The sequence below is a fragment of the Hypanus sabinus genome, chromosome 7, assembly GCF_030144855.1.
Source record: "Hypanus sabinus isolate sHypSab1 chromosome 7, sHypSab1.hap1, whole genome shotgun sequence".
NCBI lineage: Eukaryota > Metazoa > Chordata > Chondrichthyes > Myliobatiformes > Dasyatidae > Hypanus > Hypanus sabinus.
In genome coordinates, this window is record NC_082712.1 from 175,784,534 (window position 1) to 175,811,166 (window position 26,633).

General features: G+C 43.8%; 1 protein-coding gene across 1 annotated transcript in view; it reads left to right on the forward strand.

Annotated features, from left to right (window-relative positions):
* syt9b (synaptotagmin IXb) overlaps positions 1-26,633 on the forward strand; it is a 135,051-nt gene that overhangs the window by 83,976 nt on the left and 24,442 nt on the right. Inside the window, exons 4-5 of the mRNA XM_059976389.1 lie at positions 23,944-24,064; positions 26,219-26,390. Of these exons, the coding sequence (XP_059832372.1) occupies positions 23,944-24,064; positions 26,219-26,390 (293 nt within the window). The remainder of the gene's footprint in view (positions 1-23,943; positions 24,065-26,218; positions 26,391-26,633) is intronic.

The window sequence follows — 26,633 nt, forward strand, 5'->3', positions numbered from 1 at the left end:
TGTCTACGTGATACACAAGCCAGGACAGTACGATGTAGAGAGCAAGTCGTTGCCCACACAGCAGGCTCCCCCTCTCCAAGTAACTGATGAATCCAAAGGAAACCGATACAGTTTGGCATCATTGGCATTGCAGTAGAAACATGGAAAACCTACAGCACAATACAGGCCCTTCAGCCCACAATGCTATGCCAAACATGTACTTACTTTAGAAATTACCTAGGGTTATCCATAGCTCTCTATTTTTCTGAGCTCCTTGTACCTATCCAGGAGTCTCTTAAAAGATCCTATTGTATCCACCTCCACCACCGTCACTGGCAGCCCATTCCACGCACCCGCCACTCTCTGAGTTAAAAAACTTACCCCGGACATCTCCTCTGTACCTACTTCTAAGCCCTTAAAACTGTGCCCTCTTATATTAGCTATTTCAGCCCTGGGAAAAAGCCTCTGACTATCCACACTATCAATGCCTCTCATCATCTTATACACCTCTATCAGGTCACCTCTCATCCTCTGCCACTCCAAGTAGAAAAGGTCAAGTTCAGTCAACCTATTCTCATAAGGCATGCTCCCCAATCCAAGCAACAACCTTGTAAATTTCCTCTGCACCCTTTCTATGGTTTCCACTTCCTTCCTGTAGTGAGGTGACCAGAACTGAGCACAAGTGGGTTCTGACCAGGGTCCTATATCGCTGTAACAGTGGGGTCTGACCGGGGTCCTATATCGCTGTAACAGGGGGGTCTGACCAGGGTCCTATATCGCTGTAACAGGGGGGTCTGACCAGGATCCTATATCGCTGTAACAGTGGGGTCTGACCGGGGTCCTATATCGCTGTAACAGGGGGGTCTGACCAGGGTCCTATATGGGTGTTGATAGTTAGCACTGAACTCAGCAGTCAGTAGAAATGGTTCTGCTGGGTTTAGTAACTAAGCCAGACATGAAAGCCAAGAGTTGGACTTGGTTGTCAGAGATGCATGTGATGGGGAGCACTCAGTAGGTAGTGGGAGCTTATCCCCACTACCACCCTGGCTATGACAACCTTAAGGAAGCACATAATAATAAACCAATACTAATCCTGGTCACTTCACACAGCTACAGAGAGTGTGTAGAAATCATTTAACAGAATGATTCCAGGATTCCAGGGGGTTTCCACCCGAGAGGATTGCCGGAGCAGCTGAACTTGCTCCTCAGGAGCGAGGAAATTTTCAAGGAGGTAAGACTGATACGGACAAGACTGGTTTTAGAGGGAAACATTTGCTTTAATAGATGTTTCCCAGGACTGAAAAACACTGACGGGGCAAAAGATACAATGGGAACATGAGGAATAACTTCACTTTGGAAGTAGTTCAGATACAAAATGAATAGTGCTGAGAACGTGAGTTGTAGAGACCTCGAAAGTGAGTCCATAGGCTGCGGAATCCGGTCGAGCGAGTGAGGGACCTACACAGTGAGTGGTGGGGCACGAGAGTGCAGTAAAACAGAGGGATCCGGGAATAGAGATCCACAATTCCTTGAAAGTTGTGCTAGAGGTAGGTAGGGTTGCACAAAGAGAGTTTGGATATTGGCCTTCATAAATCAAAATATTGAGTACAGGTGTTGGGATATAATGTGATAAGTCATTGGGGTGAGGTCTAATGTGGAGTGTTGTGTGCTGTTCCGGTCCCCTACCTCCAGGAAAGTTGTAAATAAATTTACAAGGATCTTGCAGGGACCTGAGGACCAGAGTATTGAATGGATGACTTTACTCCCTAGAGTATGGGAGAATGAGGGGAGATTCGATAGAGGTATACAAAATTATGAGGGGTATAGATGGGGTAAATACAAGCAGGCTTTTACCGCTGAAGTTGGGTGAGACTACAGTTAGAAATCATAGGTTAAGAGTGAAAAGTAAAATATTTAAGAGGAAGCTAAGGTGACATTGAAGAGATGTTTGGATAAATAATAGATGAGAGGGATATGGAGGACTATGGTTCTCAATGTGGATCAATGGGACTATCCAGAATAACAAGTTTGACATGGACTAGTTAGGCAAAAGGGCCTGCTTCAGAGCTGCAGCTCTCTGACTTTGTGACTCTATGATTCTGCTTCTGCAAGCATTCCTCTTCCCCCAGGAGCCCAGAGCAGAGGCAGGACCAGTTGTGAGTGCCTCATACCTGCATCTGACTAACGATCCGACTGAGAATGGGGACAGCTAGCCTGAAGGGGCAGCTGCATTTCGTGCGCACCAGCTGTACACACAGCACATCAGTCAGCACGTACCACTCAGAGACTGTGAATCGTTCCCACAGGAAGCTGCGAGCTGGCTAACACAGGAGCTTTCTACATGAAGCAGCGCTGAAAATAAAATCAGCTCTGCGGTCGGGATAAATTAGAGAGAGTGAAAGAGAGAGAGAAAGAGAAAGAGGAACAGAGAGAGACAGAGACAGAGAAAGAGAGAGAGACAGAGGGAGAGAGACAAAGACAGTGAGAGAGACTGACAGAGATAGAGATAGAGAGAAACAGAGAGAGACAGATATGAAAAAGAGACACTGAGACAGAGGGGAGAGAGAGAGATGAAGAGACAGAGAGAGAGAGAGTGAGGGGGAAGGACAAAAACAGAGGAAGAGAGAGGGGAGAGGGGAGTGATGGGGAGAGGGACAGCGAGACAGACAGACAAACAGAGAGAGAGAGACAGAGACAGAGAGACATAGAGAGAAAGAGAGACAGACAGAGAGACACACACCCACAGGCATAGAGACAGAGAGGGAGAGAGACAGAGACACAGAAAGAGATAGAGAGGGAGAGAGAGAGACAGACAGACAGAAAGAGAGAGAGAGAACCAAAGACAGGGAGAGGCAGAGTGTAACAGAGAGAGAGAAGTGATAGAGACAGAAAGATACAGAGAGAGGGAGACAGAGACAGAGAGGGACAGGGTCAGGGACAGACAGAGAGCCAAAGGCAGATAGAGATAGAGAGAGAGAGAGAGAGACAGAGAGTGAAAAATAGAGAGAAAGACAGAGACAGAGACAAAAGGAGAGAAAGAGACAGGGAGACAGGAAAATGGAGAGAGACAGAGAGAGACAAAGACAGAGAGAGAGAGAGACAAAGACAGAGAGAGAAGGAGTGGAACAGAGAGGTAGAGAGAAAGAGACAGAGAGGAAGAGAGAGATAGAGAGGGCAGACAGAGAGACAGGGAGTGGGGAGGGGATAGAGTGAGAGAGGGACAGAGAGACAGACAGACAGAGACAGAGACACAGAAAAACAAGAGGGGGGCAGAGAGGCAGAGACAGAGTGAAAGGGAGAAAGTGGGAAAGAGAAAGAGAGGGAATAAAACAGGCAGAGCATGAGAGAGAAATAGAGTCAGAGAGAGTGTGTGGGAGAGAGAGAAAGATCGAAATGGAAAGAGTGTGAGAGGGGGGGGAGAGAGAGAGAGAGAGAGAGCCTACAGCTCATGCCAACCATCATGGCCCCACCTACATTAATGTCACCCTAAGCCATTTACCTTTCCCCCAGTTTCTACCATTTACCCTCACATGAGTGACTATTTACTGCAGCCAATTAATGCAACACTTGGAATATCGTGCTCAGTTTAGGTCGCCCTGCTATAGAAAAGATGTCATATAGCTGGAAAAAGTGCAGAGGAGATTTAAGGTCACTGCAAATTTATTATTAAAGTATTACAGTATATGTTACCATATACAACTCTGAGATTCATTTGCTTGCAGGCAAGTAATTAATGTGCAAAGGAATGCAATGAGTAAATAAATTTTAACAAATACTGAGCATGAGCTGTAAAGAGTCTTTGAAAGTAAGTCTGTAGATTACACAATCAGATCAGAGCAGTGGTGAGTGAGGTTATCCACGCTGGTTCAGGGTAATAACTGTTGCTGAACCCAGTGGTGCGAGATCTCAGGTTCCTGTGCCTCTGTCCAATGGTAGAAGTGGAAAGACAACATGGCCTGGTTTTTGGGGCTCTTAGATTACAGATGTACTTTCTGTGTTGGCACACTTGTAAATGTACTCAGTAGTGGGGAGGCCTTGTCTGTGATGTGGGGGGCTGTATCTATCACTTTCTTTAGAGGATGTTTTCTGAGTCTCGAAGCACTGAGTTATGAAGAGAGGTTCAGCAAGCTGGGTCATTTTCAATTGGAGTGTAGCAGAGGGGTAACCTTCCAGTGCCACTGTTCCCACTTTCCCCTGCACCATCTGCTGGCCACTCCATCCATCACCTGCCAACTCTTGCTCCACCCCTCCCCTTCGCTTCTTTACACTGACCATCTTTCTTTCTTTCCAGTCCTGATGAAGAGTCTTAATCCCAGAAGCTGACTGTCCATTTCCCTCCACAGATGCTGCCTGGAGACAGGCCCTTTGGCCCACCATATCCATGTTGTACTCCCCCTATTTACTCACACTTAATGTATAACTTTCTATACCTTGGTGATGGAAGTGCTTGTCCAGGTACTCGTGAAGAATTGTGGGAGTTATGCAGCACAGTAAGAGACCCTTCGGCCTAACACATCCATGCTGACCAAGTTGCCCAATTGAGCTAGTCCTCTTTAACTGCTTTTGGCCCATAGCACTCTCTACCTTCCCGATCTACGTACCTGTTCAAATGTCTTTTAAACATTGTAACCGTACCCACATCTACCACTCCCTCAGGTAGCTCATTCCATAAACATAAACTCACCATCCTCTGTGTGAAAAATTTAGACATTAAGACTGTAAGACATTGCAGCAGTCTTAGGCCATTTGGCAAATTGAGTCTACTCCACCATTCAGTCATGGCTGATTTATTATCCCTATAACATATAACCATATAACAATCACAGCACGGAAACAGGCCATCTTGGCCCTCCTACTCCGTGCCGAACCCTTAATCTCACCTAGTCCCACCTACCCGCACTCAGCCCATAACCCTCCACTCCTTTCCTGTCCACATACCTATCCAATTTTACCTTAAATGACACAACTGAACTGGCCTCTACTACTTCTACAGGAAGCTCATTCCACACAGCTATCACTCTTTGAGTAAAGAAATACCCCCTCGTGTTTCCCTTAAACTTCTGCCCCCTAACTCTCAAATTATGTCCTCTAGTTTGAATCTCCCCTACTCTCATTGGAAACAGCCTGTTCACGTCAACTCTATCTATCCCTCTCAAAATTTTAAATACCTCGATCAAATCCCCCCTCAACCTTCTACGCTCCAATGAATAGAGACCTAACTTGTTCAACCTTTCTCTGTAACTTAATTGCTGAAACCCAGGTAACATCCTAGTAAATCGTCTCTGCACTCTCTCTAATTTATTGATATCTTTCCTATAATTCGGTGACCAGAACTGCCCACAATATTCCAAATTTGGCCTTACCAATGCCTTGTACAACTTTAGCATTACATCCCAACTTCTGTACTCAATGCTTTGATTTATAAAGGCCAGCATTCCAAAAGCCCTCTTCACCACCCTGTCTACATGAGACTCCACTTTCAGGGAACTATGCACAGTTATTCCTAGATCTCTCTGTTCCTCTGCATTCCTCAATGCCCTACCATTTACTCTGTATGTTCTATTTGGATTATTCCTGCCAAAATGTAGAACCTCACACTTCTCAGCATTAAACTCCATCTGCCAACGTTCAGCCCATTCTTCTAACCGGCATAAATCTCCCTGCAAGCTTTGAAAATCCACCTCATTATCCACAACACCTCCTACCTTAGTATCATTGGCATACTTACTAATCCAATTTACCACCCCATCATCCAGATCATTTATGTATATTACAAACAACATTGGGCCCAAAACAGATCCCTGAGGCACCCCGCTAATCACCGGCCTCCATCCCGATAAACAATTATCCACCACTACTCTCTGGCATCTCCCATCTAGCCACTGTTGAATCCATTTTATTACTCCAGCATTAATACCTAACGACTGAACCTTCTTAACCAACCTTCCATGTGGAACTTTGTCAAAGGCTTTGCTGAAGTCCATATAGACTACATCCACTGCCTTACCCTCGTCAACATTCCTCGTAACTTCTTCAAAAAATTCAATAAGGTTTGTCAAACATGACCTTCCACGCACAAATCTATGCTGGCTACTTCTAATCAGATCCCGTCTATCCAGATAATTATAAATACTATCTCTAAGAATACTTTCCATTAATTTACCTACCACTGATGTCAAACTGACAGGTCTATAATTGCTAGGCTTCCTTCTAGAACCCTTTTTAAACAATGGAACCACATGAGCAATACGCCAATCCTCCGGCACAATCCCCGTTTCTAATGACATATTAAAGATCTCCGTCAGAGCTCCTGCTATTTCTACACAAACTTCCCTCAAGGTCCTGGGGAATATCCTGTCAGGACCTGGAGATTTATCCACTTTTAAATTTCTTAAAAGCGCCAGTACCTCCACCTCTTTAATTGTCATAGGTTCCATAACTTCCTTACTTGTTTCCCACACCTAAGACAATTCAATATCCTTCTCCTTAGTGAATACAGAAGAGAAGAAATCATTCAAAATCTCTCCCATCTCCTTTGGTTCCACACATAGCTGACCACTCTGATTCTCTAAGGGGCCAATTTTATCCCTCACTATCCTCTTGCTTTTAATATAACTGTAGAAACCTTTCGGATTTACTTTCACCTTATTTGCCAAACCAACCTCGTATCTTCTTTTAGCTTTTCTAATCTCTTTCTTAAGATTCCTTTTACATTCTTTATATTCCTCGAGCAATTCCTTTACTCCATGCTGCCTATATCTATTGTAGACATCCCTCTTTTTCTGAACCAAATTTCTAATATCCCTTGAAAGCCATGGTGCTCTCAAACCTTTAACCTTTCCTTTCACCCTAACAGGAACATAAAGATTCTGTACCCTCATAATTTCACCCTTAAATGACCTCCATTTCTCTATTACATCCTTCCCATAAAACAACTTGACCCAATCCACTCTCTCTAAATCCCTTCGCATCCCCTCAAAGTTAGCCTTTCTCCAATCAAAAATCTCAACTCTAGGTCCAGTCCTGTCCTTCTCCATAATTATATTGAAGCTAATGCTATTGTGATCACTGGACCCGAAGTGCTCCCCAACACATACATCTGTCAGCTGACCTATTGCATTCCCTAACAGGAGATCCAACACTGCCCCATCTCTAGTTGGTACTTCTATGTATTGTTGCAAAAAACTATCCTGCACACATTTCACAAACTCTAAACCATCCAGCCCTTTTACAGAATGAGCTTCCCAGTCTACGTGTGGAAAATTAAAATCTCCCACAATCACCACCTTGTGTTTACTACAAATATTTGCTATCTCCTTACACATTTGCTCTTCCAACTCACACGCCCCATTAGGTGGCCTATAATACACTCCTATCAGTGTTACTGCACCTTTCCCATTCTTCAATTCCACCCAAATGGCCTCCCTAGAGGAGCTCTCTAATCTATCCTTCCAAAGCACCGCCATAAGATTTTCTCGGACAAGCAATGCAACACCTCCTCCTCTGGCCCCTCCTACTCTATCACACCTGAAGCAACTAAATCCAGGAATATTTAGTTGCCAATCACACCCTTCCTGCAACCATGTTTCACTAATAGCTACAACATCATAATTCCAGGTATCAATCCACGCTTTAAGCTCATCCACCTTTCTTACAATGCTCCTAGCATTAAAATAGATACATTTAAGATACTCTCCATCTCCTCCTCTCTTTCCATCCCTGACAATGCATTCAAATTTATTATCCTTTTCTTTCTTCTCCCCTACATCTTCGGGCTGAGCGCATCCCTTCTCCATCACCTGCCTTTCCTCCCTCACACACTGTCTATTTACTTGCTCCACTGGTGAACTAACCTCCTCTCCCATAGTCTCCTCAAATAGTCTCCCGCCCCCCCATCTTACTAGTTTAAAGTCCGCCCTGTAGCCCTAGCAAACCTCCCCGCTAGGATATTGGTCCCCCCACGATTCAAGTGTAACCCGTCCTTCTTGAACAGGTCACTCCTGCCCCAGAAGAGGTCCCAATGATCCAGAAACTTGAATCCCTGCCCCCTGCTCCAATCCCACAGCCACGCATTCATCCTCCACCTAATTCTATTCCTACTCTCACTGTCGCGTGGCACAGGCAGTAATCCCGAGATTACTACCTTTGCGGTCCTTCTTCTTAACTGCCTTCCTAACTCCCTATACTCTCGTTTCAGGACCTCTTCCCCTTTCCTTCCTATGTCATTGGTACCTACATGTACCACGACCTCTGGCTCTTCACACTCCCACTTCAGGATATCTTGGACACGATCAGAAACGTCCCGAACCCTGGCACCAGGGAGGCAAATTACCATCCGGGACTCCCGGTCACCTCCACAGAAACGCCTGTCTGAGCCCCTGACTATTGAGTCCCCTATTACTATGGACCTCTTTCTTCTAACCCTACCCTTCTGAGCTACAGGGTTGTCCTCTGTGCCGGAGGCTCAGCCACTGTCACTCCCACCAGGTAGGCTGTCCCCCCCAACAGTACTCAAACATGAGTACTTATTGTCAATAAGTATTGTCAATAAGGATCCCTCTCGATCCCATTCTCCTGTCTTCACCCCATAACCTTGTCCATTAGACCATAAGATTGCAAGGTATAGGAACAGAAATAGGCTTTTCCCCTCATTGAGTCTGCTCTGTTTTTCAATCGCAGCTGATTCCTTATCCATCTCAAACCCATTCTCCTTCCTTCTCCCATTAACTTTTGACCATAAGACATAGGAACAGAATTAGGCCATTCAGCCCATTGAGGGTACTCTGAAAATTCATCATGGCTGATTTATTATCCCTCTCAACCTCATTCTCCTGCCTTCTCCCCATAATCTTTGATGCCCTTACAAATCCACTTGCAACATATGTACTTAATGAAAGCCATTTATCAGGTCCTCTGTAAATTTGTCCCCTCTCAATTTAAACCTGTGTCTTCTAGTTTTAGACTCCTCTACCCTAGTGGGAATTGAGGCTGAGATACATCTCTACCAAAGAAGGTGTAAGGTGCTCCTTCCCACAACTAGCCTACAGGTCACCCTTGGGCAAGGTGTAGCACCTGCTTATCCCCCCAGTCAGGGTCACGTGAAGCCATGGGAGCAGATGGCGGATGCTCATATAAGCAGCTGTTGCATATCACGTCCTGGTTATGAAACCACTGATGCCCAGCAGACAATCGCTGAAGAGTATTGACAATGGCTGGGATTACTCATCTTGTAAAGACACTGCACAGAAGAAGGCAATGGCATACCACTTGAGTAGATTTGTAAAATATCTGTAAAATTTGCCAAGAGCAATCATGGTCAAAGACCTTGATCACCACACTCTACTCCCCTATGGCTTTATGATTTTATAAACCTCTTCATCCCAACCTTCTTGTGCCGTGGACCAATATCATTAGGCAAGGGGTTTCTGGACCCCAGGTTGGGAATGCCTGTTCTACAGCGTCACCAATCAGCCTACTTTGCTCCTTGCCAGGAAAAAGAAAGCAGTATCTCCTTATAGGCCAAGCCCTCCAGTAACCACCCTGTAATTTTCTTTTTGCATTAGCATGGTGATCATAATTGTACACAGTGCTCCAAATGTGGCTTTATCAACACCTTGTAGATGTTGTCCTGGATTAAGCATTCTTGTCATTTAAATAATTCATTACGGTTATATGTAAAAATAAGTGACCAATGCTTCCTCTAATTTATAATGACCAGTGTGTACAAAAATCTTGTGCTGTGCAATTTTTTACCCAGTGAGAAAAACATGTGCACACTGAATAATTTCTTCAATAAAAACAATATAAATAAACCAATTCTAAAATCTGGAGAACATCGTCTCATCAGAGACCAGAAAAGGGAATGTGATTGTGTACGATTGTGAATATACTTAACATGCCGACAAGGTAGAGACCGAAAACCTTTAGTGTGCAATTTAAATTCTGTTGTGCGCTAATAGCAAAAGATGTGTATGCACGCTCACACACACACATCCTAGAGGGAACATTGGTCATGATGCTACCATGCACACCTCACGTAAGGAAAAACAAAATAAAACTCACATATCAGACTCCCATCCTTTCTCTTCAATTAGTTTAATGTTTTGGAGTTACAAAACATAATAGTGGCAATGACAAATTTCAAATGAATCCAAGGTGACAACCAGTGAGGCTTCTGAGTTAAGAAAAGCACAGTAAGAAAAGTTTGATTAAAAAAGCAGCACAACACATGTTTCTTTGTGAATCAACAGAGACTGTTGAAGACAATGGAAAAATTCATTGGTTCATGAACAGTGACGATCAGGTGATAATAATCATTACAAAAAAGCAGAAATGGTTAGCTATATTGGAAGGATAGACACGCTTGATTCCTCAACTGGCTCATGTATACTGAGCTAACTGAGCAGTATTTTGAAGCAAATTAAATAACCAATGAGAAGCAAATACCAGTTTTGCTGAGTGCATATGGAAAAGCATATAGTTTGTTTAGGAGTTTGGCTGCTCCAACCAAACCAGCCAAAATTAGCTTTGCTGATATTGTGAGAGTAATGTAGGAACAATTAGAACAACAAACATTGTTGATTACAGAATACTTAAGATTTCATAAGCAGAATAGAAAAGAAGGGGACTCCATTTTAATGTATATGGCTAAGTTAAGGAGATTGCCTGAGCATGGATAGTTCAATGATCAACTTAATGATGCAGTGAGAATTCATTTAGCTTGTGGAATCTTACAAGAAAGCATCTGAAAATGCTGAAACACAACTTACATTTAAAAGAGCAGTTGAAATAGCCATATCAATGGAAACGGCAAACCTAGATGCAGTTGAGTTGCAGTCAGGAATGAATGTGAACATGAACAAATTAGCAACAAGAAGCAGAAAACTGCCTAGATGAACAAACTATGTTGCCATTGGGCAAGGGCTCACAAACACCAAACCAAAGCAGGTGACACTTGCAGAAAATACAACAAAGTAGACACACACAAAGAGCACGTCAGGCAGACAAAAATAAATGGACTGACAGGGAAGAGAAAAGGCTAAAAAGTAAGGTTCCAGTTTCAAAAAGAGCACTAATATGCATGCTGTTGATGAAAAATCTGATCATGATGAGGGTGACAATGGCTGAGTAGCCCTGAGATTTACATGTGAAAACCAACAGGAGACAAGCAATATGACTTATACCAGAAGTGGACAGCAAATTAATCGAACTGGAATTAGGCTGCTTCAGTAATTCCTCAAAATGAGTTTGAACGGAATTTCAAAAATACTGAACTGAAGTCTGCAGATATCCAACTAAGATACTGGAGAGAAGGTAACTCCTGTGGAAACGACATCTGTAACAGTGAAATACAGCAGTCAACAAGCCACTTTAGGCTTGTAGGTGGTAAAAACAGAAAGGCCAACATTGCGGGGCTGAGATTGGTTGACACTCTACAACTTGGTTGGAGATCCATCTACCACTTGCATGCCACATCTCCTGAATCAGAGTCAACTGAACGCGAATTAAGAAAGGTACTGGAAGATGCCACAGCAGTGTTCAAGGGTGGCATTAGAAAACTCAAATATATCAAGGGTAAAATAGTGTTAAACAAAAATGTCTCACCCAAGTTTTACAAAACCTACCCAGTTCCTTATGCCATCTGTAATAAAGTTGAGTGGAGCCCTGGGCAATGTCAGTGGTCCCAATAGCCAAGAAGAATGAATTTGTCAGTATTGATGGTGATTTTAAGGCTGCCATCAACCCAGTATTGAAAATAGACCAATACTCTCTCCTCAGGAGAGAGGATATCTTTGTAAACCTTTCTGGAGGGAAACACTTCACCAAAGTGGGCTTAGCTAAGGCCTAACTACAAATGGAGTTGGAAGCAGAGTCAAAAGTGTTGTTCTCCGTAAACACTCACAAAGGGCTTTTTTGCCATAATGGGCTTATTTTTGGAGTAACATCTGCACCTGCATTCTGACAGAAAGCTATAGACCAGGAGCTGCAAGGCTCTTCAGGCACGCAGTGTTACCTGGATGACAACACTGTAACCCGTGAGGATAGCAAGGAACCTCTCCAAAATCTCAAGACAGTTTTAAAGGCATTAGAAGGCTATGCGCTCAAAGCATAACACAACAAGTGTGAATTCTTTAAACCAAGCAACACCATCCATGCACAAGGATTACCCAGGTGTGCTGAGAAAATTCAAGCAATGGTGGATGCCCCAAACCAGAGAACATGCCACAACTGTGGCTCTTTTTAGGATTTGTCAATTACTACAACAGGTTCCTGCCAAGCCTGGCTACTAGCCACTCCTTGAACCCATTACTACAGATTGGGAAAAAATTGGCAATGGACAAACCAGTGTGAGGTGTGTTTTAAAAAGGTGAAGGAAATGGTGATGTGAGACACTGTACTCACACATTATGATCCACACCACCTCGTGAAACTTGCCTATAATGCTTCACCTTATAGTATAGGTGCAGTCATGTCACATATTATGAGTGATGGAAGTGAATGCCCTCTGCCTTTGCATCACATTCCCATACTGCTGCAGGCAAAATTACATGCAGATTGACAGAGAGGCCTTGAGTCTGGTTTGGGCTGTAAGACTCTTTAACCAGTGGGAGAGAGTTTACCCTCATTACTGATCAACAACCTCTAGTATCCATTTTCAATCCACGAAACGATGTTCCACTGACAGCAGCAGCACGAATGCAGAGATGGACTCTGTTTCACGGAGGAAGCAGTTACAAGATTGAATTCAAGGGGACGACAAATCATGGAAATGCTGATGGATTGCCCCATTTGGAGGAAAGGAAATACCTGAACATTTTTAAAAAGAGGACACTCCTGATGCACTATCAATAACTGGAAGTAGAGTAAATACCGAAAGGCTTTTATTAGCAGTAAAACGCAGCATGTCCATGCCGGATGACTGTGGGAGGAGCAGAGACACAATCTCCTTTATACAGGGGTCTGTGGGAGGAGCCACAGGAGCAGTCAGCAGAGGGGCGTATCCAGACAGGTATACATGGTTTACCACAACTCCACTTGGCGTATTCTCCCTAACGTAGATCCAAAGTCTCCCTATTATGGCAGAGACGATTCAAAGGGAAACAAGAAAAAAAAAACAGTCTCAGGGATAACTAGCCACCCAAAATGGGTGATATGCGCAGTAGAAACACCAGTTTCACCAGCACCAAAGTGAACTTGCCTTGATGGGAGTTCCTTATGCGGGGATTGACAGTTGTGCCATTCAAGATGAGAGCTACGATGCTGGAGGAGCTACAAGCCAGTCAGCTAGAGATGGTTAAAATGAAAGCATTGGCTTGATGTTGCGTCTGGTGTCCTGGAATGGACCATCAGATTGAACAGCTTGCCATGCACTCTGTAGATGCCGAGAACAGGCCCTCTCCATCCCCGAGAATAGTCGGTATTGTCCTAGCAGAGTATGAATGTGGATTTTGCTGGATCATTCATGGGCCTAAATTTCTTGATAGTAGTCGATGCTGCTACAACGTGGCCAGATGTATTCCCAATAGCCTCCTCTACAGCCTCTCACACTGCTGATGTGTTGAGAAGCCTCTCCTCAAGGACTGGTGTTCCAGAACTTAGTCAGTGACAATAAGCCACAGTTGTTGTGGAACAATTCCAGGCATTCCTGAAATCATACCACTGTACCACCCTGTTACAAATGGCTTAACGGAACGGTTTAATCAGAGTCTAAAGAACATACTGTGAGCAACTTAAGCAGAACACACTATTCTGACACTGAACCAGGAGTTCACCAATTTCCTCCTTGTATATCGCAATGCAGCACACTCCCCAAACAACAACTCACCGGCTATGCTGTTCCTGAATCATCCTTTGTGTTCACACTTGGATCTCCTCAAACCCAATGCCGGAAGGAGTTTGCAGGACAAACAACTGAGATAATTTGAGGGCTCTTCAAATAAGGAGGGTCACCCCTGGACAAGCAGTCCTGGTGAGGGATGACAGAGGTGATGAAAAGTGGGTACTCAGAAAGATTACTGTCCTACACAATGGAGATTGTGCCTGATATCATCTGGAGATGACACATCAATCAGCTGAGGTGAGCAGAGTCAATTGCTAGAGGAGAAAGCTGGCCAGGGCTGTCAGAACCATTTCCTGCAGTCCCAGAGTCAACTCCTACAACCACCATGGAGAAGGCCCCAAAAACTGAGATTGTTTCACAGCCACAACCCTCACCTGCTGTGAAGAGTGAGTTCCGCTTGTCGGAAAGAGTTAACCCACAAGAGTAAGAAATCCTCCACGGTGATTAAATCTTTAGGCCTGAATGAGACAATTAAACAAGATACTATACTGTGGATGTCTGTATAGTAGTTGTATTATATAGTGTATTGTGTATATAGTTAAGATGTATTCTATATTGTGTTGGAGGTTATACTATAACTAACGGAGGGAGGAGTTTTGTGCATTTAATATTTCAGTAGCTTTGAGTAATAATGTCAATATATTTTTTGATTAAACATTTTTGTTCATTTAATCATCTCATTATTGGGCTATAGGTAAGAATAATATTGGGCCACACGGTAGCGTAGTGGTTAGCATGACACCTTACAGTACAGGCGACACAGGTTCAATTCCCACCAGTGTCTGTAAGGAGTTTGTACATTCTCCCCGTGACCAGGTGGGTGTTCTCTCAGTGCTCCCACGGTTCAGTGACGTACCGGTTGGTAGGATAATTGGTCATTGTAAATTGTCCCGTGGTTAGGCTTGGATTAAATCGGGGGTTGCTGGGTAGTGAGGCTCAAAGGGCTGAAAAGGCCTACTCCATGCCATATCTCAATAACTAAATAAATACATAAACAGCTAAACAAATAAGTGAATTGCATAAGTCATCGTGCTACCATGTCATACATACACACCTCGCTTAAAGTGAAAATAGAGTTAACTTCACATTTCTGTCTTCCGTCTTTTCCCCTCAATTAGTTTAATGTTTTGGAGTTACAAAACATAACACATCTGAAATCCCCTTGTGGTTCATCAGTATTCCTAAAGAAAGGGGGTCCACCATGTCCAGCTCTGTTCGCCTCATTATAGGAAGGATGTGGAAGCTTTAGAGGGGTGCAGAGGAGATGTACCAGGATGTTGCCTGGATTAGAGACCCTAATGCTATATTTCTTCACTATTCTTGGTGCGCTGGATTGAAACCCAATTTCCCTCGGGATCAATAACGTATGTCTGTCTGTCTTATGAGGACAGGCTGAGCGAGCTAGGGATATTTTCTTTGGAGCAAAGGAGGACGAGAGGGAATTTGACAGAGATGTACAAGATGATAAGAGGCATAAGTGAAGTGGACAGCCAGAAACATTTTCCCAGGGTGGGAGTGACTAATATAAATGGTGTAGTTTTAAGGTGATTAGAGGGATGTCAGAGGCAGGATGTTTTAGACAGAGAGTAGCATATGTGTAGAAAGAGCTCTCAGGGGTGGTGGTAGAGGTAAACAAATTAGGGACATTTAAATGCCTCTTAGACAGGTACATGGATGAAAGAAGGTTATGTAGAAGGGAAGGGTTAGATTGATTTTAAAGTAGGTTATAAGTTTGGCACAACATCGTGAGCCAAAGAGTCTTATATTGTGCTGTAATGTTCTTACTGCACCCGGCCTAGTTGCGATTCCAGTACCTCAGTGATTTACTATTGATTACTGTCTAAATATAACCTAGCAAGTCACTCAAATCCAGGTAAAAATTGCTGGCCTTGTCTGTCACATCTTGTAACTTGACATCCCTTGTGACAGCTGTACAAGGCCTCTTTTGGGGTGTCTGCTTCTGCCAGCTCCTTAGGCAGTGATTACAGGCTCCCATTGCCCTCTGGATGAAGAAAGATCTTCCTTGGATTACTGATAAACATGAGGGGGAACTTCTTCACTCTGAGGGTGGTGAGAGTGTGGAATGAGCTGCCAGCAGAGGTGGTGGACGAAGATTTTGATTTCTACATTTAAGACTATAAGAGATAGGAGCAGAATTAATTAAACCATTTGGCCTATCGAGTCTGCTCCACCATTCCATCATGGCTGATTTATTATTCCACACAAACCAATTTGCTTGGCTTCTCCCCATAATCTTTGATGTCTTTATTAATAAAGAAACTGTCAACCTCCGCTTTAAATATACTCGATGACTTGCCCTCCACTGCCGCCTGTGGTAATGAATTCCACAGATTCACCACCCTCTGGCTAAAGAAATTCATCCTCTTCTCTGTTCTAAATGGATGTTCCTCTATTGTGAAGTAGAGCCCTCTGGTCCTAGACTCCTCCAGTACAGGAAACATCCTCTTCATGTCCATTCCAGGTGAGAGAAGTTTGTATACGTACATGGATTGGAGGGATTTGGAGGGTTATGGTCCAGGAGCAAGTCAATGAGACTTGGCAGAATAATTGCTTGCCATGATTAGATTAGCCTAATGGCCTTATTTCTGTGTTCTTGCCCCCTACCTTCCTATGCCTTCTGGTCTTAAATACTGTCTACCCTATCTATATTGACATAGAAGAGAGAGAAACAACTTTGCTTTTGATATGTAACTGCCACTGTACAATTCCATATACATGTGACAAATAAAACTAATTTTAATCTTATCTTATTTTCAGAGAGTAATCAATAGCAAACCTCAATATGAAGGATCTGGAGTCACGTATAGATCAGCCCAGATTCCCAGATTTGCCCTACTCACTCCTTAGTATTTTGCAAGAGTCAACATTGACAAAGCTATGAGACACAATAACTATTAGTCATCAATTCAGAGTCATTGTCCCACTGACTAAGAGAATTCTCAAAGAAACCTGTAAAATTCCTACTGTGCTGAACAGATGCAAGCAAAATGTATCGAATGCTGATGGATTCTAGGACCACGGGTCACAGTCTCAGAATGAGATGCAAAGCATATGAGACTAAGAAATTTCCTCTAAAAGGGATCATGAACCTATGGTATATCTTTCTGCAGAAGAAAGATAAAGACAAAAATATTGGCAGCATTTGAGAGGCAGTAAGACAGGCACTTGAATATCAGAATTAGATTCAGGTTTAATATCACTGACATATGTAAGGAAATTTATTGTTTTGCAGCAGCAGTACATTGCAATACATAAAGAAAACTATAAATTACAAAAAGAAATATATAGAGAGAGTCGTCGTATTCTGAAGCTGTGTCCTCTGTCCTAGACTCCCCCACTGTAGGAAACATCCTCTCCAGGTCTACCCTATCAAGGCCTTTGATAGGTTTCAATGAGATTCCCTCTCACCATCCCCCCCCCCCCCCCCGCCAATCCCCAACTCACTCTTCTAAACTCCTGGCCCAGAGACATCAAGTTCCTTATTTGTTAACCCTTTTTATTCCCAGGATCATTCTCCTATATTGAAAGAGTTGTGCATTCTTCAAAGTACTAAATGAATCAAAGGATAAAAGAAAAGTAGGAGCCAAGGATTAAATATGGATGCCAGACTAGGTTTAAAAGACTGAATGGTCTACTCTCCTGCTTCTATGTTTTATTCATCCATACTAATCCCTACATCCTTCCGACCACTGTAATATTCAGTTCCTGTACCTTCAAAATCTGTGGACATCCTGTGTCCTGCTCAGTTCTCCCCTCAGTATTCTGCTTCTTTAGATGTCCCTTGTCTGTCTGTCCCAGTTGCATCAGCTTGTGTTTCTTTAGTCTTTTGAGAAGAGCATGCTGATGCACTTCTCAAATCTGATTTTGTGCAAGACAACTTGCAAAAAGCGATGCCTCAAGAAGATGGCATCTATCATTAAGGACCTCCCTATAACTTAAGCCATGCCCACTTCTTATTGCTACCATCAAGAAGGAGGTACAGGAGCCTGAAGCCACACGCTCAATGATCCAGAAACAGTATCTTCCCTTCCATCAGATTTCTGAATGAACAATGAACTCATCAACACTACCTCTCTATTTTTTGCTCCCTCTTTATTTATTTAATTTTAGTAAAATGGGCTTGTGTACTGTCCCAAGCATATCTTTGAACTATATTGGTTGTGAATGCAAACAAGACATGTACCTGTGACATGTGACATGTGTATGGTTCCTAAGGTTGTCATAGCCAGGTGGGTAGGGTGTGGGGATAAGCTCCCACTACCTATTTGATGCTCCCAATGGCATGCATCTCAAATAACTTCTGACAGCCAAGTCCAGCTCCTGGCCTTCACATGTTGCTTAGCTACTAAGCCCAGCAGAACAGTTTCTACTGCAGAAGAGGAAAGGGTGGGTTACTGACGCCTTAAAACCAGATGCTCTGGGCAGATAGGACTCATCAACTGTGTTTGAAACCTCATCTAGGAGAAGGAAAACTCTGATGGTTCCAAACTGTATCGGTCTCTGTCATTTCTTTGGATTCATCAGCTGTGTGGAGAAGGGGAGCCTGCTGCATGGGCAACTGTTCGCTCTTCTTAGTGTACTGGGTGTGTGTCAGGTAGAGAGCTTGGAAGCAACTTTATGGTCCACCTCAATCAATGGAGGGCCTCACATATGACAAATAAAGTGCACGTTTCTAGCTCTTTATCCTGAGTCTGCGGGACAGGGTAGATGTTGAGATGTCCCTACTAGTGTGGGAGTCTTGAATGAGTGGACACATTTACAAGATCAGGACAAGGCCATTTAAAGCTGAGGTGTCTAGGAACATCTTGCAGAATTTAGTAAATTTCTAGATCTGTCTACCCTGAAGAGTTATGGAGGCTGTTTGTTGTGGGTACTTAAAGAAGAAGAGGGGCAGGAAGACTCACACTCAACATTTCAGTAATAGCTCCTTCCCGTCCACCATCAGATTTCTGAATGGACAGTGAACCCGTGAACACTACCTCACTATTTTTTCCCTTTTTGCACTACTTATATAATTTAAATAAATAAATATACTTACCATTGTAATTTATAGTTTTTTGAATAATTAGGTATTGCAATGTACTGATGCCACAAAACAACACATTTCACAACGTATACAAGTGATGTTAAGCCTGACCCTGATTCGGATTCAAATTCTGAGACGATGTTTTGGAAGATCAGGGAACTGAGGGCTACGGGGAAGAGCACAGAAGAGGGGGTGAGACCTGGGTCGGATTGATCAGGATGATATTCAATGGTAAGACAGGCTTGATGAGTCAAGTGGCCTACTCCATCTCCTCAATTTTTTGTTGTCTTGTGTTCACTCATAGAGTTACAGCACTCAAAAACAGGCCCTTTGGCCCATCAGCTCCATGCTTCAGCCCAGCTAGTCCCTTCTGCCAACTTTGGACAGTAATATATTTCCTATAGATAAGTCTCTACCGAAGGAGGAGTAGGACACTCCTTCCCTCCGCTAGCCTGCAGGTCATCCTCGGGCAAGGTGTAGCACCTGCTTAGCCCCTGATCAGGGTCACGTGAGGCCATGGATGCAGTGGTAGATGGTCGTATGAGCAGCCGGTGCACATCACAAGTCCTGGTTATGTGACCACTGACACCAGGCAGACAATGTCTGTAGTGTACTGATAACGACTGGGGTCACCGGTCTCATAAAGACACTGGCCAGAAGGCGGCAATGGCGAACCGCTCTGTAGAAAAATTTGCCAAGAACAATTAACATCATGGAAAGATCATGATTACCCACGTCATACAACAGGGCACATAACAATGATGATGATAGCAGGGTGACAGTACTCCCAGTGCAGCCTCATTAACATCCGTACGGTCTGATACAGACAGCCTCTGTTTCCACGCTGCAATGTTCCCAGACCTTATGCTTGTAATTCTATTCGGACATCAGTCGGTAGCTTCTGTGCCTCCTGTCAGGAGCTGAGCTTGCTGTTGTAAGCAATTCTAGTGCAGTGTAATGTCCCAAAGCATTTTAGAGAGCAATTACATCAAAACCTGATACCAAGCCATTCATCGTGAAGCTCTGAAGCACAGCCAAAGTGTGGTGAAAGATGCATGTTTTAAGGAGATGCTCAGAGAGAGAGAGAGGGGAGGGGGAAGTGAGAGGGAAAGGAGAAAGGTAGGGGGAGATGGATGGGGATGGGGAGGGAAAGAAAAGGGAAGAGAGGGAGGGGGAGGGCTAAAGGATAAGAGATGGAGAGGGAGAGGGAAAGGGAAAGATAGGGAGAGAGGTTCAGCAGGATTTTAGCATTTGTGTATGATATGATCAAACAAAACAGCACGCACACAATAGCATTTTACTGTATCTAAAGATTAGCTTTATTTGTAACATGTACATCAAAATATACAGTGAAATGTTTTGCTTGTGTCAACAGCCAACACAACTCGATGCCAGTCGCAGGATAAAGCAGACTCCATTTGCACTTATCACAGAAATCAGGACAGGATACTAGAAGAAGTTAGCACTCTTCTTTTGAACAACTTACACAAAGTGCTGGAGGAAATCAGCAGTCTGGGCAGCTTCTATGGAAAGGAAAACACTATCAATGTTTTGGGCCAAGACCCTTCATCAGGGCTGGAAAGAAGAGCAGCATTTTACAGTTGCCGAGAAAGTATAGCACAGGCAATCGGTATGGTGCAAGGCTATGACAAGGTAAATCGTGGGGTCAAGAGTCCATCTTATCGTACCAGGGAACTCAGGGACAACAATGACAACAATCCCTTTTCCCACAGTTGCTGCTCTTCTTTTCCAGTCCTGATGAAGGGTTTCAGCCGGAAACATCGGCTGTTTATTCATTTCCACAGATGGTGCCTGATCCGCTGAGTTCCTCCAACATTTTGTGTGTGTTGTTCTGAATTACCAGCATCTGCAGAATCTCTTTTCCAGCTCTTGTACCAGCAGGCTGAAGGCCAGCCTCTACCCCACCGTGTTAAGTCTATTGAGCAGTTCCCTTATTGGACTCAACCTCACAACCTTCCTTGTTCAGTTCTCGCACTTGATTTGCTACCTGTACTGCACTTTCTCTGTAACGCTTCACTCTGCACTTTTATTGGCCTACCTCAATGCACTGTGTAACCATCAAAGTGCAAAGCAAATATTATTATCAAATTACATATTCTGTATATCACCATATAACAACCCTGAGATTCAATTTACTGCTGGCATGCTCAGCAAATCTATAGAACAGTAGCTATAACAGAATCAATGAAAGATCAGGTAGAGTGCAGAAGACAAGAAACTGCCAATACACATGTCAATAAATCACAGTAAATAATGAGAACATGAGATAACGAGATAAGGACCTTAAAGTGAGATAATTCTTCGTGGGAATATCTCAATGGATGGACAAATGAGTGTAATTCTCACCTTTGTTCAAGAGCCTGATGGTTGTGGATAGTAACTGTTCCTGAACTTGGTGCTGCGATTCCTGAGGCTCCTGTACCACCTTCCCAATGGCAGCAGTGGGAAGAGAGCATGGCCTGGGCGGTGGGGATCTCTGACAATGGACGTTGCTTTCCTCTACCAGTGTTTCATGTAGATGTGCTCAATGGACGGGAGAGCTTTACCCATGATGTACTGGGCCGAATTTACTATCTTTTGTAGGATTTTCCATTCAAAGGCATTAGTCCTTCCATACCAGTCCATGATGCAACCATTCTATATACTCTCCACTATAGTAATTTGTCATGCCGAATCTCTATAAACTTCTGAGGAAGAAGAGGTGCTGCCGTGCTATCTTTGCAATTACAATTACGTGCTGGGTCCAGGACAGATCCTCTGAAACAGTAACACCAAGGAATGTAAACTTGCTAACCCTCTCCGCCTCCGATTCTTCAATGAAGACTGTCTCCTGATCTGTATGAACAGTATGAAAGGCAAGCATTCGCTGCATCTCAGTAAAAACAATAACCAGGGGTGGCACGGCAGTGTAGTTGTTCGTGAAACACTTCACAGTGCCAGCGATTGGGGTTCAATTCCTGCCGCAGCCTGGAAGTTGTCTGCACTCTCCCCATGACCACATGGGTTTCCTTCGGGTGCTCCAGTTCCCTCCCACATTCCAAGGGCTTACGGGTTAGGGTTAGGAAACTGTAAGCAAGCTATGTTGGGTAGAGAAGCACGGTGCAGGCTTTCCCCAGCACAGTCCTTGGACTGTGTATGTCATTGACACAAACAACACATTTCACTGTTTTGATGTTTCGATATATATGTGACAGTCGGCGTGTGGCCAAGTGGTTAAGGCATTCGTCTAGTTATCTGAAGGTCACTAGTTCGAGCCTTGGCTGAGGAGCAAGGCACTTAACCACACATTGCTCTGCGATGACACCGGTGCCAAGCTGTATGGGTCCCAATGCCCTTCCCTTAGACAACATTGGTGGCACAGAGAGGGGAGACTTGCAGCTTGGGCAACTGCCGGTCTTCCAAAAAAAAACCCTTGCCCAGACTTGTGCCCTGGAAACTTTCCAAGGTGCAAATCCATGGTCTATCGAGATTAACGGAGGTCTACATACATGTGACAAATGAAGTTCATGAAAATACAAAAAAAACAACAGATACTGGATAAAACAGGAAATGCTGGAACTTCTCAGCAGGTCAGGCAGCATCTGTGGTAACGGTTCAAGGCAAGTTCAGTCCCAATGCAGCTTTTTGAATTGAATTTGCTTTTTTTAATTCTCAAATATAAAGAGGTACAATCTTGCCTTGCATACAGTTCCATGGAGTGGAACAAGGGGAAACACTACAGCACAGAAACAGGCCCTTTGGCCCATCTAGTCAGTGCTGATCTATTAATCTGCCTAGTTTCATTGACCTGCATCCGGATCATAGCCCTCCATACCCCTCCCATCCATGTACCTATCCAAACTCCTTTTAAATGTTGAAATCGAACTTGCCTCCGCTATTTCCACTGGCAGCTCATTTCACACCCTCACCGTCCTCTCAGTGAAGAAATTCCCCCTTATGTTTCCCTGAATCAGATTACCTTTAGTTCTAGTCTCACCCACTCTCAGTGGGAAAAGATTGCTTACATTTACTCTTTCGATACCCCTCATAATGTTGTATACCTCTATCAAATCTACACTCATTCTTCTGCACGCCAGAGAATAAGGTCTTAACCTATTCAACCTTTCCCTATAGGTCCGCAAGTCCCAGCAGCATCCATATAACTTTTCTCAGTGCTCTTTCAATCTTTTTGATATCTTTCCTGTAGATAGGTGATTAGAACTGCATACAGTACCCCAAATTCTGGAAGTGTTGCAGAGTAGGCAGACAATATGGTGCAAGGCCATTGCAAGTTAGATTCTGAAGTCAACAATCAAACTTATTGCATTCGGGAACTTGAGACCAAAACGTTAACCAGTCACTTTCCCCTCAGATGCTGCTCTTCCTTTCCAGTCCTATTGAAGGGGCTCAACCTGAAATATTGACTCTTTATTCCCCTCCCCAGGTCTGCAGAAGCAAACATTTTAATTCTGATTCCTATTCTCATTCCAACATGTCAATCCATGACCTCCTCTTGTGCCAAGATGAGTCCGCCCTCAGGTTGGAGGAGCGATGCCTTATATTTTATCTGCTTAGCCTGCAACCTGATGGCATAAACATCAATTTCTCCTTCCAGTAGAAAAAAAATTCCCTCCCACCCCCCCCCCCCATCTTCTATTCCCCATTCTAGTCTCTTACCTCTTCTCACCTGCCTATCACCTCCTCCTGGATCCCCTCCTCCTGGAATCCCTCCTCCTTCCCTTTCTCCTAAGGTCAAATCACTTCTTTTATCAGATTCCTCACTCTCCAGCGCTGACCTTTCCCACCCACATGGCTCTACCAATCACCTTCTAGCTATCCTCTTTCCACCTCCTACCTTCTTATTCTGGCATCTTCCCCCATCCTTTCCAGTCCTGAAGAAGGTTCTTGGCCCAGAACATTAACATTTTATTCATTTCCATAGGTGCTGCCTGACTTGCTGAGTTCCTCCTGCACTTTGTACATGTTGCTTTGGATTTCCAGTATTTGCAGAATCCCTGGTGTTTTTTTCATTTTGAAGCATGTGCCGTACTGTTGAACTTTGGTTCTTGTACTTTAGGAAAATGTGGACCTGGGGGACCTTATGTTCTCCCTGTGCTATCTCCCCACTGCTGGTAGACTCACCGTCACTGTCATCAAGGCACGCAACCTCAAGGCCATGGACATAACGGGGGCATCTGGTAAGCACTCCTACCATCAGACGCTGGCACAGTAGTGTAACGGTTCATGCAACGCTATTACAGCGCCAGCAATCTGGGTTCAATTCCCGTCACTCCCTGTAAGGAATTTACAGGGACAACATGGATTCCCTCTGGGTCCTCCGGTTTTCTCCCACTTTCCAAAGGCAGATGGGTTAGTAGATGTATAAGTCTCAGGGATGTAGTTGGACAGCACAGTCCCTTTGAACTGGAAGTGTTTGCTATTGTGCTGTAAGATAAGCTATTAGCAGCAACATCCTCTGCAGCCAATACAAGGGCTTCAATAGGCCAGAGGATCTTGATGAGAGAGGCTAGTAAGTAAAGGTTAGGCACCAGGAAAGGTTACCAAGAAGGCTTGGAATAACAATTCTGTTTACAAGAACTTCACAATGTTAGACAGAAGAGGTGGAAAGGTTTAGCAGTGTTGGGTGGCGGGGGGTTCATTTCCAGAGCTTAGGGCCCAGTAGCTGATGAAATACCTGTCACTTCTGAAGCAACAGATAGAAGGAATGAACAAGACTCTGGAACAAGAAAGCAAGAAGAACTCAGAAGTTGGTCAAGAAAGAAGCAGAGGTAAACCATAAAGCTGAGGGTTTATGAAGCATTGGTCAGAATGTACTTGGAGTATTGTGAGCCGTTTTGGCTCCTTATCTAAGAAAGGATGTGTTGGCATTGGAGAGGTCCCAGGGTAACAGGAACACTGTTTCATCCAGCAGTATTCATGTATGGTTGAATGATGATTAAACTTGAACTTGAACAGAGAAGGTTCATGGGAATAGTCCTGGTGATGAAAGGGATAATGTATCAGGAGTGTTTGATTGCTCTGGGCCTATACTCACTGGAGTTTAAAATAAGGAGGGATCTCATTGAAATTGAATATTGATAGACCTTGAAAGAGGATGTTTCATATAGAGGGGGAGTTTATGACCAGAGGATACTGCCTCAGAGTACAAGAACGTTCTTTGAGAACAGAATGAGGAGGAATTTCTTTAGCCAGAGGGTAGTGAATCTATGAAATTCATTGCCACAGAGAGCTGTGGAGGCCAAGTTATTGAAATATTTAAAGTGGAGCTTCATAGGTTCTTGATTCTTCAGGGCATTAACAGTTTACAAGGAGAAGGCCGGAGAATGGGATTGCAAGGGAAAATAAATTAGATCTGATGGAACAGCAGACCAGACTTGATGGGCTGATTGCCTAATTATGTTCCTATGGGGTATTATGGTCTTATAAAACCGTAAGATATAGGAGCAGGATTGGACCATACTGCCTTTCAATCAGCCAGCTCAGGTCAACGTCAGACAGGATTTGAACAACACGAAAGGTGGTGTTTTTGTGAGTGATGGTGTAGGTTACAACTAATGCAAAGCTGAGCTGAGAATGAGCAGACAGACAACGTGGGAAGTGGGAAGGTCAAAACCGAAGGCGGAGTACAGGTTTGATGGTAGGTTTGTGGAGGAACAAAGGGGTCTTTGGATCCACAGTCATGGATCCCTCACACTTGCTGCACAAGTTGGTGGGATGGTTAAGAAGACGTATGGTGTGGTGACCTTCATTAGTTAGGGGTTTGAGTTTAAGGACCGCAAGGTAAAGTTTCAACTCTATGAAGTTCACTTGGAGTATTGTGTTCATTTCTGGACGCCTCATCATAGGAAATATGTGGAAGGTTCACAGAGAGTGTAAAAGGAGATTTACTGGGATGCTGCCTGCATTGGAGAGCATGTCTGATGAGGACAGGCTGAGTGAGCTATGACTTTTCTGTTAGGAGTGAAGGAAGATGAGATATGGCTTGACAGAGGTGTACAAGATGTTAAGAGGTTTGGATAGAGTGGATAAACAGAGACGTTATCACAGGTTGAGAATAGCTAAAACAAGGGGGCATAATTGGAGTGTACAGAGGTGGATGTCAGAGGTAAGTTTTTTTACACAGAGAGTAGTGGGTGCATGGAACGCGTTGTGGAGCTGTGATAGAAGCAGATATATTAGGGACATTTAAGAAGCTCTGGGGTAGATGGATGAAAGAAAAATGGACTATGTAGAGGGAAGCGTTAGATTGACCTTGGAGTAGGTTAAAAGGTCAGCACAATATCATAGGCTGCAGAGCCCGGGCTGAGCTGTGTTGTTCTATGTTCACACAGATCCATACGTGAAGATCTCCCTCATGTGCAATGGGAGGAGGCTGAAGAAGAGGAAAACATCAACAAAGAGAAACACATTGAACCCTGTGTACAACGAGGCCATAGTGTTTGATGTCCCTCCGGAAAATATTGACCAAGTGAACTTGTTAATAGCCGTAATGGATTATGACCGGTGAGATACCAGTTTACAAATAGTTTTTAATGATAGACTCTTACCTTATCCTTGCTCATAGTTTACAGATAAAGATTAGTTTAGAACATAGAACATGGAACATCACAGCACAGTACAGGCCCTTTGGCTCAGGATGCTGTGCTGATCTATTTCCCTACTCTAAGATCAATCTAACCCACATAACCATCCACTTTTCCTCTCATTCGTGTGCCTATGTCCCTAATACCACCACCCCTGGCAGGA